Source organism: Nelusetta ayraudi, unplaced genomic scaffold (assembly GCF_046127955.1).
Source record: "Nelusetta ayraudi isolate G7.1 ecotype Tasmania unplaced genomic scaffold, CSIRO-AGI_Nayr_v1 ptg000135l, whole genome shotgun sequence".
Lineage (NCBI taxonomy): Eukaryota > Metazoa > Chordata > Actinopteri > Tetraodontiformes > Monacanthidae > Nelusetta > Nelusetta ayraudi.
In genome coordinates, this window is record NW_027466185.1 from 21,622,369 (window position 1) to 21,635,000 (window position 12,632).

Consider the following 12,632-nt stretch of genomic DNA (forward strand, 5'->3'; position numbering starts at 1 on the left):
TCCCCCTCCTCTAACCCTCCATCTCCTATTGTTGTCACTTTACCTCTGTCTCTATGCATACATACAGCTACCTCCACCAACCCCCCCCCCCACCCAACCCCTTCACAAACACTCGTCCGGCAAGATATTACGTTTTCACCCCCAACCCAACCCAAGCCCAGCACACCTCCCTTCACAGTGGCTGCTGGAGGAGGGGAGGAGCGGAAGGATGTGTCCCCCCCCCCCCACCCCTCCACTCCTCTCCTTCATTACCATAACTCCTGTCCTGCTAAATTAAATTGGGAGGAAGGTGGAGGGTTGGGGAAGGGGGTTCTAAATCTCCGCTCGTTCCCCCCCAAAACAGTGCTGACCACTGGGCAGAGGGGGGGGGGGGGGTAGGTGGGCGTGGGGGTGGGGTGGGGGGGGTGGAGACAAAGGAGGTGAAATCCAATCCGACTAACCCCACTTTTGTCATTCAACTTTATTAGCTAAATGCATCAGCGGCAGGTGGGGGGGGGGGGGGGGGTGAGTGAAACGTATTGTTTGGCGGCACTGGATTTATGCTCTTGAGGGGCGTGCACGCTCCCGGAGCCCGCGACACGCACAAGCGAGCGGGGTCGCGCACAAAGGACACGCGTCGGCTCCCCCCTTGCCGTGCGGCTCGTTCAATACAAACTGTGTCGCGGTGCGGCGAGCGGCCAGATCACATTACGGCGCCGCGCATAAACATGCAAACACTCAAAGAGCGGAGTGTACTCAGGCACGCAGGCGGCGGGAAGGCACACATTCGCGGGCGCGCACGGCCGTGCTTATCCGCCTCAGCCCTGTCATTATAATCTCCGAGGGAAGGGGTGGAAAAAAAAAAATAATAAAAAAAGAGGCCGATGGCTTTGAGGCGGCAGGAGCGGAGCGTCGAGACGAGGCTTACTGGCACTTGCACAGAAAAGGTTGTGTGAGATCACCCACTGGCTTCATTATGACTGGGCCCTGTGAAGGAGGACAGGAGCCCTTTTCTGAGCCCCGTTCTCGCTATTCACGCGAGCTGCTGAACAAGATCAGTGGGGGGAGGGGGGGGGGGCGCTGGGGGTGGGGGGTCGCCACAAAAGACCAACATTTTTTTTACGGATTAAAAACCGCGCCGGCGGGCGGCGGGGGGCGAGGCGGCGCGAACGCCGTCGCTGGCATCTGGCAAGGCTGGAGGGACAGCTCTCTTACACCCACAAGGCACATGAGGGAACAGCAGCGTTTATTGGAACTTGGCTGTTAGAAAAGTGAAGAGAAGAAATGACTATTTATGCGGCTGTCTTGGCCTCGAGAGATTCTGAATCTCAATGGGACTCCTCCAGGTGAGGTATAGGGGAAGTAAAATAATGAATCTCTAACCGGCGCAAGCGATTATAGAATAAACGAGTGTTTAAAATACATAGTCTGATATGGATTGTGGTTTTTCCCAATAATGCAGAAAGGTTAATGTGCAGATTGGGCGGCAGTAGTGTTATAGTGCTGGAGATTGGTCTTGGTCCTCAGACCATTATTCGAGGGTCTCAGTCTCGTCTCAGAGGCATTTTCACTGGGTCTTGTCTCGGTCTCGGACTGGACGGACTGGGGATTTTTGATGAAGCCCAGTCGAGACTCAGCCAACACTACAACGACCCGATAATAACGGAAAAGAATCCAGCTGCTGCCGTTTTACGCTCCGTTTGTGACACCCAGAGTGACACACCTGCTTATTCCTAGTTAATGCATTTCTTAATTTTTATCAATCAACGCTGTTTTTTTTTTTTTAAATGGTTCTGGCAAAGCAGCAAAATGTTAAAGAAAATTATTAGAAGACACCTTGGCGGAAAGAAATGCTGCCGTTTGATTTAGAAGCAAACTTGAATTTAAAAAAGATACTGGTAATTTTTTTTCAGTTTTGTTGTTTTTCTTTTGATATATGAAGTCTTGGTCTTGTCTTGGTCTCGAACTCCAAATGTTATTTTCCGGTGCGAAAAACCAAATTATTCTGCTTCATTAGGAGGTGAGCGGCGGCCCTGACCTCGCGCAAAAAGCCCCTAATCAGCTGAACAGCCTTCTGGCCTTTTTTTTTTTTCTCCCTCTCACTCGCTTTGCCTTCTGCACTTCCTTTCTTCTGGCCGAACACACCCGTGGCACGCGGGGGCCGCGGCGAGGACTTGAAGCGATGCGGGGAGTGAAAGGAGAGGTGGAGAGGCGATGTGAAGAGATGGAATGTGAGCTATGAGGTGAATGAATAGGCTCCGGTTTTCTATATGGCATTTTGTGCTGCGCTGGTTGGTGGTGGTTGGGGGGCGGGGGGGTGGAAAAAAAAGAGAAGACTTCGATAGTCACCTTGTTGGGGGGGCCTTCTTCCCGGCGCACATTGAGTGCATTGGTTTTATTGGTGTTAACCCCCCCCCCCCCCCAAAAAAAAAAAGAGGGTTCCCCCCCACTATGCCTGCTGTGCACAGCTTTCATTATGAAGTGGGCTTGGGGGGGTGGGTGTAAAATAGTTGTACGGGCCACGGTCACCACCATGAGCCCATTAGGGAAACCGCCAATTTTCACATGCAAGTAACGTGTACGTGTTAAGTCAATGGCTACTTGTGTTTTGCACACAGCAGCACGGCTTCAAGTGCGCCCGCACAAATGGCTGCGAGCCCGCGCACACGCAAACGCACGTTACCTTATGATTGGCGATTACAAACTGAAAGCGGGCGAGACTCGCAGAGCAGTCAAATATAGCCTGAGTACAACCAATTTGGCCCCTAATGGCCTTTGTGACCATCAAGAGTGCAAGACGGAGATGACCGTCCAAAGCAGGATTGCATGTGTGTGTGTGTGTGTGTGTGTGTGGGTGGGTGTGTGTGTGTGGAGGAGGACGGTGTTTACCCAGGTTCTTTTCATGTTTTTTTTTCCCCTTCCTCTTCTATATGTGTGTCTAATGGTCTATGGACGTTTCCACGGTAACAATGACACTTTGAGCTGCTCGCTTGGACTGACACACGGACAGGAGGCAGAGGGGAATCAGAGTTCAGGTGACCACTTTTGGCCCTGGGTGGCTTTTTTTTTTTATTTCATATGTGCACGGCGGGAGGCGTCTGCCGCGTTAAAATGACTTTTAGAACCTCCACGGCACCAGGACACAAAGGGGGCCTGCATGTGGTCCCAGGTTTTTCATATACATGTTTCTCATATGTATGCTATGAAAGCAATAAAGCACGTTTGATACAAAAGAGGGAAAGCGGTGTGGTCTACGTGATACGCAGGTATACACTGTGTAAGCACGAGAAAAAGGTTCCAAAATTACCGCACGACCACTAAAAAATGCGCAAAGATTTGTATCGGTGCGTTTCTTTTGAAAGTGTGATTAAATGAGTCAGCCAGTGCTTTAGGGTCGCTTTCTAGAATTCATCCACTTTTGGCACTATATTGCTGAATCTTTATCTGTTGTTGTTGAAGTAGCTGCGGTCGGACAGATTTGTACGATGGGGGGGGGGGGGGGGGGGGGTTATCAGAGTATACCCACTGGAATAAACTACACCACCACACCACTGGAAACGTCGGAAAACTTGCTTGGAATTGAAGCTCCTCTAATGTTAACGTGATTGCAAAGAAATGGGGAATTCAGCTGTTCAGTAGGGGGGCGGGTATATTGAGGCATTGGGATTTGATAAGGAGCCTGCTTTCCAAGAAGGAAGGAGCAGTTGTCTGACAGCGGACTTCTTTCTTCCAAAAGCCTCCGTTCAAGGTTCTTCAATCACTGAAACAATAATTGTGGCATCGCCAGCGGTGGTTTTCAAGTTTATAACAGAAGCTCAGTTTTTCTTTTTCTTTTTTTTTAGTTTCTTCAACAGCCAAACGTGAATATCAGCTTATTCAACAGTAATTCAGTCTAGCGGCAGTATAAGCTTTCCTCCAGGTCAACCACAATGTCAACACAATCCCTCTCTAACAGACTGATATCATCACCAGCTTCTTCTCTCACAGGCTAAACTTTGTAATAGCTTCTCTGAGAACCGGCCAGAAATGTGAACGCTACGCCCCCAACCCGCCACCCTCCCACCATCCCCCGCGTTGCTGCGCTCATGTGCAGTCATTATTATTGTCGTGCGGGATTAAAAAAAAAAAGAAGAAAAAACCACAATGAAAGTGTCGCTGTCATTTCTGACAGTTATTTTAAATCTAGGACATGGTCTCCGTCATGCCAACTTGGGAAATTCGTACATTAGGACGGCTCTGTAATAGCCCCCCTTTTCTCCCCTCCCCCATCTGGAGATAAGATGCAGACGGATGATATGACTTGGAAACGCACACCAACACACAAATCTGTCATCCTCGGCAGAGCCGAGATTCTCACGCTGAAGAATTCTTTTCTAATAAGGACCCTGAGGTGCGTAACTACCTTGACAAATTCACTGTCAGTCTGGAAATTTAATAAATATGTAACCACCTTAAAACTCCTGTAAAATGGGAGAAAAAGATGACAAATAAGCTAGCGGGGGAGGAAAACGTCCGGAATAAACACGGCGGCAGACGTCAACGAGGGAGATTTAAAAGAAAAACAAAAAAACAGTGACAACCTGTTTGGAGTGATTGGAGCCTAAACAGCGGCGACGTTTTAAAAGGAGCGCGATGACATTGAAACCTTTACAGCGGTTGAACACAACATGCTGTATAAATGTATGAAGGTGAGGTCCATGAATATATGATGTATATGTGTCGCGTGCGACCCGATGACAGCAGCATCAGTCAGCAGCGCGCACGTTTCCCCGTCTGTGAGGTGGTGAATACATTAATATCTGCATGCATGTGTTACAGACACTGTGCTGATACATCCTCGCAGAGTGTGTGTGTGTGTGTGTTCAGAGCCCAGGCTGGGGGTGAGGCGGCTTAACGCAATAAAGCATGTTGTATTGACATCTGTGTTGTGTCTATTGATTCCCCATTATGGAGCTAACAAACCCGCCTGGACGCTTTGTCATTCGCAATCACGTTAGCACCGGGAACTCGCCAACAACGCTGCCCCTTTTAAAACCTGATCCATACTCTCTCTCACACACACACACACACACACACACACACACACACACACACACACACACTCGTGCAGAAGCGGTTGTCATCCTCTGGCACACGCGCACGCGCACACACACACACACTGTGTGGAAATTCCTTCACACTGTTGCTGTTGTTCACAGCCAAACGCACGCACGCATAAAGAACACAACCGCAGGTTCTTATGCACACGCAAGGTAAACACACACACACACACACACACACACACACACAATGGGGCAGTGGGGAGAGTAGTCAATGTGGGCTAATCAATAGTGGTTGGAAGGTTAAAACCACTTGCACAATGGTTCAGCTGTGCAGCTGCTTGTGGTTTCCGGAGGAACCGCACATGCCAGACGGATCCATAGCTGACCTCAACTGTCAATTATTGAATCATCTACCTGCCATAGACACACACACACACACACACACACACACACACACACACACACACACACACACACACACACACACACACACACACACACACACACACACACACACACGGGAAACTTCGAGCACATTGTCTAAACACAGCCGAGCCGCGCACACACTTGCGGCTGCGCAACGACAGGCGTGCTGAAGGCACAGCGATGACACCCACAACAACTGATCGGTAGTCTTTGCAGTTGCTAATCTGGCAACGTGAAAGGCGACGCTGCAGCCCTGCGACACAGTCGTCTTCAAATATCACTGCGACTGATTCAAATGCAAGCGAGGGACTTAGCAAAAACAAAATCAAATGTTTTTGTTTTTTTTTATTGTGTCTTGCAGCACACGTCTCCTCTCGCAGGCGGGAAGATAATCATAGTTCGGTACGTGCGCACGTATTCCCTCAACTCTTTATATTGTTCATTATGAAACGTAATAGTAGGCCAAGGCTCTTCTATTCCATTTTGAAGTAAATATGATATAAAAAAAAAAAACATTTGGTCATGGAGTTTTGTTGGGTAATACGCACACTGGGTGTGTACAGGCATGTCGACAACACACACACATACATACACACACACAAACACAGACAGACAGACAGACACACACACAGACAGACACACACTCTGCCAATTAACCCGGGTACAGAGGCCTTGACTCAGGCCAGGTTTGGTGGATCCTTGGGTGGAAGAGGATTTAGTTATCTAGCAGCGCGGTGCTGTGTGTGTGTATGTGTGTGTGTGTGTGTGTGTGTGTGTGCGTGTGGGAGCAGAAGGTTGCAGCTTTTGCAACTGTGCGACTTCCTCTGCACTGCTACTGAAACCAATGCGATAGCACACACACACACACACACACACACCTCTATAAGACCCCTACGGTATTTACCGTTATTGCACTTGATTAATCTTCACACAGCTCTTTCTGAGTCAGCGCGCATTCTCCGTTTCTTTCTTCTCCTTTCAAAAAAATAAAAAATAAAAAATCAGCGGCATCACCTCTAAGACTTCTTTTAAAATGGCAGACGGTTCAAACGGAACAGGTTGAGCGGAGTCGACGCGACGCCGAGGGACCGCCGCTCCGACTAAGAGGCCTCTCATCGCCGGCCCGACATAAATAAAGCATCCCTCTCAATCCGGACGCCTTCCGCCTCTGAAATCTTGACAGTTCTCGGTTTCATGTGGGCCGCGGTGGCCCAGGAGGATTTTTTTTCACGGCGCTGTCCGTGAAAATAAAAACCAGCATTTAGATTTCCTTTGTTGCGGCGCAGAGGAGGGACAGAGCAGCTACAGGTCCCTCTCCGGCCCCTCTCCGTCTGACAAGCGCACGCCGGTCTGTGCGGACCCGTCTCTGAACCCCGCACGGACGCCCAGGCTCTCGCCGAGTCTTTTGTGGCAGACATTTGATGCTCACAAAGAGAGCCGGGAAGCCTCCAACCCTCCCCGCGAGCAAACGCACGGAAGGAAAAGAAAGTTTGGACGAAGGAGGATTTCGTCTGCGCCTACTTTCCTCTCCCCCTCTTCTCTTCTGAGTGGAGAGTTCACCTTCATCCCCACGCAGCCACTTCCTCTTGCTCGCCGACGCGCACGTTGAGAAAGTTCAATGTCTTGTTCTCGCTTGAGTGTCTTCTGTGCCATTCACATCACACGACTGGCCCGGCTTTCTTCACCCTGATTGCCAGGCATCTGATTTTGCTTTGCTGGAAGCAGGCCTCACCTCCTCCTTACGACAGGTGGATTAGAGAAGTACTACGACATTTAAAACTGGGGAAGGTCGTGGGAAGGTGGAAACGTTTGAAAATGTGAGCACCAAGCTGCATTTTTCACTCGTCTTTAATCTATGTTGGGTTTTTTTTGTCCTGTATTGCTGCCGATGCTCAATAAAAAAAAAAACAATAAAATGTTTTTTTTCTTCCTTTTAAATTGAAAGTGGACACAGCATGTCAGTAATAAGTAAGTTGGTTCTGGAACGAGTACATTTTATTGTCTACCTGAGGAAGTGAGGACAGAACACATGAATTGACAACCTGTATGTAAAGTGAAAAAAGACAGCAAATTTAAGGTGCTTTGATATTCAGATAACACTGCCAAACCCAAACCAATAAAAATATACATATATACGTATTTTAAAGGTATTTGCACGTTGTTTCTCATTTTAATTCTAGTAGTATAGTAATAGGCTTCTCTGAACCCAGCAAAATAGTTTCCTTCACTCTTGGATACAACTAAACCCAGCCAGGGTCTTTTGCCTTTCTGTCTTTACTCTTTGCGACACATTATTGCCTCCAACGTTTGAAAAAAAGAAAAGAAAAAAAAAAAAAACAACAACAAAAAAACGCCAAAACTCTGTGTGTGGAAGACGTCTTCAGCCTCCCGTGGCAAATTTAATCCCGTGACTTTTTAAAAGGCGTTTCATTGTGCTGATGTGTCTCGGGCCCAGCTGAGCTCAGGCCAGCTGCCTCAACACAGTGGTGTTAAAGAGTGGAGCTGACAAAAAAAAAACCCATAAGCCCCTGGTTCAGAGCCACTGTAAAACCACGGTCTGCCAACGTCTGCTGTTTAGCGCCGCTGGTGGATCTCTCCTCCTCTGAACCCCACTCACCTCATCTCAGGCTTCTGACCCCTCCCCCCCTCCACCGTCTTGGCTCGGGCCGAACGCAAACACCCCCAACTGGCGTGCGTGCGCGCGCACGCAGACTCACATTTTACAGGTGGAGCAACAGCAACGGACGGACACGTGCCCACCTGGGTCAAAGAGGCCCAGATCAGAGAGACACAGAGAATTGTGGGTAACGGAGTTAAGCTAAAGTGGCTTATGTGGCCCGGCCCAAACCACACAAGGAAAATCCAATTCAAGAGAACCCCCCCACCCCCCCTTCCCCGCCCTGACACACACACATACACACACACACCCGCCGCCCCCGTCCACTGGGAACAAGAGGGAGACACCGCGGAAGAAGAGCGCAGAGTTTGCATTCTGGTGGAGAGAAAAAAAAGACAAGGCTTTGGTGTCAAGTGAATACTTCACAGCGGCGAGAGGGAAGGAGAAACAGACGAGTGCGGCCCTCTTCCTCCCTTCCTCTCCGGAGATTAGGGATGAAAAAAAGAAAAGGCGGCGACGAGAGGAGGAAAGGCTGAAAGGGGGAAATGAGGGATTGGCGCTGGCCTTTGCTCTCCGCCTCTGTCTCGCGTGTATCGGCTGCTTATCACGGCCACACGTTGAAATAAAAGAAGCGGCCCGCGAAGACGCAGCCTCTGACACCAGGAGCACCGCTGGGGATGAGGGGGCGGAGGAGGGGGGGGGCACGGACGAGACCAGACAGCTCTTCACCCTGTTGCTTTTAAGGCCTTTTTGCTTAATTGTTGAACTTGTTGAAGTGTTCCAATAGCTAAAGCCTATCTTCTTTCATTTAGCAATGCGCTTATTTCCACCCATTTCCCAGATACCCTCCCCACCTCCTCCCCCCGCACTGATTTTATAAATCAAATTTCCTGATTCTTTCAGCCGTTAATTGGCCCACTGACACTTTCACCTCCTCATTCATTCCTTATTCATTTATGCATTTGCCCCTTCTGTTATTCATTCAATCATCCATTCACGCCCTCGACGGGCCGCCTGCACCCCGTTCTCCTCCTCCTCACTCGCTCTCTCTCTCTCTCTCTCTCTTTCACACAGCGTCTTTTACTTTAATTTCTTAAAAGACCAACAGAGAAATTGAACCCCCCACCACCACCACACCTCCCCTTAGCGCCCCCCGCCCCGCCCCGCCACCAAAAAAAAAACAGAGGCCAGCGGTTATAAGTCGCCTGTCAAAGCCTCCAGCAGCAACCCTCATTAAATCCCGACCGTTTTTCTCCTCCTGACAACTACTTAAGGTGATAGCCTGAATTACACACCTACCCCCACCTCCACATCTGTCATTTGAAAATTTCTGCCTGGATGGATGAAGGAAGGTGGGGATGAGGAAAGGGCACACTACACTTGGCACGGTCACCCTGGGAGCAAGCGCCCTCCAAAAAAAAACACTCTGGAAGCTTCTTTAGTCTTTAACCACCTTCACTTTTCAAACTTTCACCAAAGCTTGGAAACATGAGCTTGAGTTTGTGTTCAATTTGATGTATTTTGACCGCATGATACACCAGGTACTGGAGCACAACAAGGAAGACGTGCAATGGCTTGAAGGCATTAGAGGTTTCGTAAAATTGAGGGAAACGCCGTAAAAAAAGCAAAGTCGAGATGATTCACGCTGTACTTCAGGAATGCAGGGTTGAAATAAAACAGCAATGAAACATTAGTGGGCGTGATATTGTGTGCACACTCTGCGTGTAATGGAAGGCAAACAGAAACAATGCAACATCCTGCATATGTTTGTCATGATAATATAAAAAAACCCTGACATTTCATTCATTGATGAGTGATTTAGGAAGGAATTTCCCCCCCTGCGTCCTTCTCCCAACTATCAAACTTTCTGCCTCAGCCAACTTTGACTGTGGCCCTGCCTGTTTTTTTCTCTCTGTTTTTTTTTCCCTGATGCGGCTCCAGTCGGAGATCAATATGTTCTGATCGATGGATGACCATGAATATTCCCCCCTAACCCGACCGAGAAAGACTGGAGGAGAGGAGACGAGTGAGGAGAGGAGAGGAGAGGAGAGGAGAGGAGCGGCGCGGAGCGGAGCGGAGCGGAGACAGATGGGATGGAGGCTGAGATGGATCGCTCGCACTGGCTGGAAGAGGAAAAGATGAGGAGGGGAGTGTGGCGCCTCTCTTGACACCACCGTGATGGATGCTAATGAGCCATTTTATGTATGTATCCAATCCTGGGCGTTTTCGTACGTTTTCTGATTTACATGCGAGTAAGTGTTTTGTGTAGCTCCCTGCAACGCTCGCTTTGCAAATTCGGTTCATATTTGCAGAGATGATGAAAAGGGGGGGGACTGGAGGGAGAAATATGCACCTTGTGATTTACACCTCCAATTATCCTCTCTGGGAAAGGTCAATCAGAAAATAGAACTTTCCAACTTCATTTTAAAAAAAGAGCAGAAAGCAAAGAGTTCAATGCCAATTAAAAAAAGGGTTTGTTATTAACACAAGTTAAACACTTTGAATAAGTGGGGGAGGGGACGTTACAAGTGACAGGACCTAAATTACTGCGACGCAATTTTAAATTTACCAGGTTTGCAAAAGTTTGGCCACTGACTAAAATTACATTTTTAGTAATAAATAAAATATATGTACACACTTGGGATTATATGCTGTGTATGTTTGAAGCAGAGAATTTTTCAGAAATAAAAATAACAGCAGGGTTTTTTTGTTGTTGTTGTTGTTTTGTTTTGCTTTGTTGTGTGTAGGTGCATTGTAGGGGTAGGGGGAAATTGACCCGCTTTGGGACTGAACGTCTTACCGGGGCTGGACCGCGGAGCCAGCGAGGACTTGAGTCTCCAGGCGCTGAAGTCGGACGCTGTTCTCTGAAAGACGAAGGGGACCGGCAGGGGGACAAACATGGTCCTCTGTCGACCTGGGGTCGTCGATTTTTGTCCTTTTCTTATTTTACTCTCACTTTTCTTCTGCTCCGGGTCCGTCGTCCTTCCGTCGTTTCTTTGGCCTTTCTTCGTCTGCTTTTCTCCCGGTTCGAGGACGACCGTGCGGGGGCAGGAGAAGGATGCTTTGAGGCGGTATTTTTCGGTCTCTTTTTTTTTGGCGTTTTCTTGCGAGTGTCGGGACTTCGACTCTTTGGATTCACATCTCTGGGTTCCGGGGAGGTTTCGTTCTGCAGCCCCGGGATAGAGGAGGCGGACGTTGCGGTCCCGTCACTTGCGTGTTCCAACTCTTCCGGCGCGCGCACGCACACACATTCAAGTCAACGCGCACGGGAGCAGCAGCGGTAGAGCAAGGAGGGAGGGCGCGTAATCGCCGTCTTGGTAAAGGTAAAAAAGCTAGCAGCGGCTATCCGTGCAGGAGGAGGTGATGGAGGAGGAGGAGGAGGTGGTGGTGGAGGTGGACAGCGGCCGGCTCAGTGCAGCCGGCGCCCCGCTCTCGGCTGCTCTCCGCTGGATGCGACGCCGACACGATTAGTCCCCATGTAACCGCGTCCGGTGCGTAAAAGGTCGCGGCGTTGGTTGGCGGCTCTCGGTCCTTCCCCCGGTTCGTTATTCAGTCCTTGGCTTTGGTTGGGCTCGGTAGAAGACGGACGTATCCTGTTGCGCTGTCATGGGAAAAGTGGAGCAACAACAACGGTGTTCGCGCCCGGCGGATGAGGAAAAAACTGTCCGCGGAGTTGTTGCCGTTTCTTTTTTGGTTTCTCGTCAAGATTTGGTCAGTAGCTGCTGGCTGGTCCGCTGGAAAATGCATGCCCGCGAAGCGAGGCGATTAAATTTTTTTTTTTAAAGAAGAAGCAGCGCAAAAACATTCTTTGGCGCAAATTAAAGCGAGCGAGAGGTGGAAAATAATCAAATAATAATAAAAGTAAGGCTACGCAGGCACCTCCTGTCTGACTTTCGCTCCTCCCTCTCTCCCTTCGTTGTTCCCCTCTCTCCCTCCTCCTCTACAGCGGCTCGCTAATTAAACCAAAATCGATAGATAAATAAATGAATAAATCCATAGCAATAAACGCGAGCGCGTCCCCCCCCTCCTCCTCCTCGCTTTTCCTCGTGCGCTGACAGGCGCGAGCCAGACAAAGAGGTGTGGGGAGAGCGAGAGCAGAGATCCCCCCTCGTCCGTCCAGTCGTTTTCTTCTTCTTTTTTTCTTTACGCGGTGGAGTCTTTTCTTTGGCTTGGCTCCGCCATCCGCCGGTGCTGCGTCGCCTCTCCGCGCTCCTCCTTCAGCCTCCTTCCTCCGGTGTGGAACCTGCCCGACGCTGCCAAGGAGTGTGAGTGGGTGGGTGTGTGTGTGTTTGTGTGTGTGTGTGTGTGCGCGCGCGCCCTGCCGTCCCGTCACTTCTGTCTATTCTGTGGGTGAAGCCGGTGTGAGTGTGAGTGTGTGTGATTTTCGGTCCGACACCAACGGAGCCTGAACGCAACTCTGGCACGGCGCGCAGCGCTCCGGTACGGACGCGAGATAACCCAACCCCCCTCCGCTCTTCTCCCCTCCTTTACACCCCCCCCCCCCCTCTCCTCCCCCCCCTCCCCCCTTCACCCCGACACACTCACATTATGCCGGCGAGCATAAACAG

The 12,632-nt window shown here is 49.8% G+C and overlaps 1 protein-coding gene across 2 annotated transcripts in view; it reads right to left on the reverse strand.

Annotated features, from left to right (window-relative positions):
* The window catches only part of pou2f2a (POU class 2 homeobox 2a), a 72,553-nt gene that overhangs the window by 49,327 nt on the left and 10,594 nt on the right, over positions 1 to 12,632 (reverse strand). Inside the window, exon 1 of one of the 2 annotated variants that reach the window (XM_076011307.1) lies at positions 10,865 to 12,459. The exons of the other annotated variant lie outside the window; for it this stretch is intronic. Coding sequence (XP_075867422.1) covers positions 10,865 to 10,964 — 100 coding nt within the window. The 5' untranslated portion in view covers positions 10,965 to 12,459. Of the gene's footprint in view, positions 1 to 10,864; positions 12,460 to 12,632 lie in introns of those variants that run through there. 2 annotated transcript variants of the gene reach the window in all.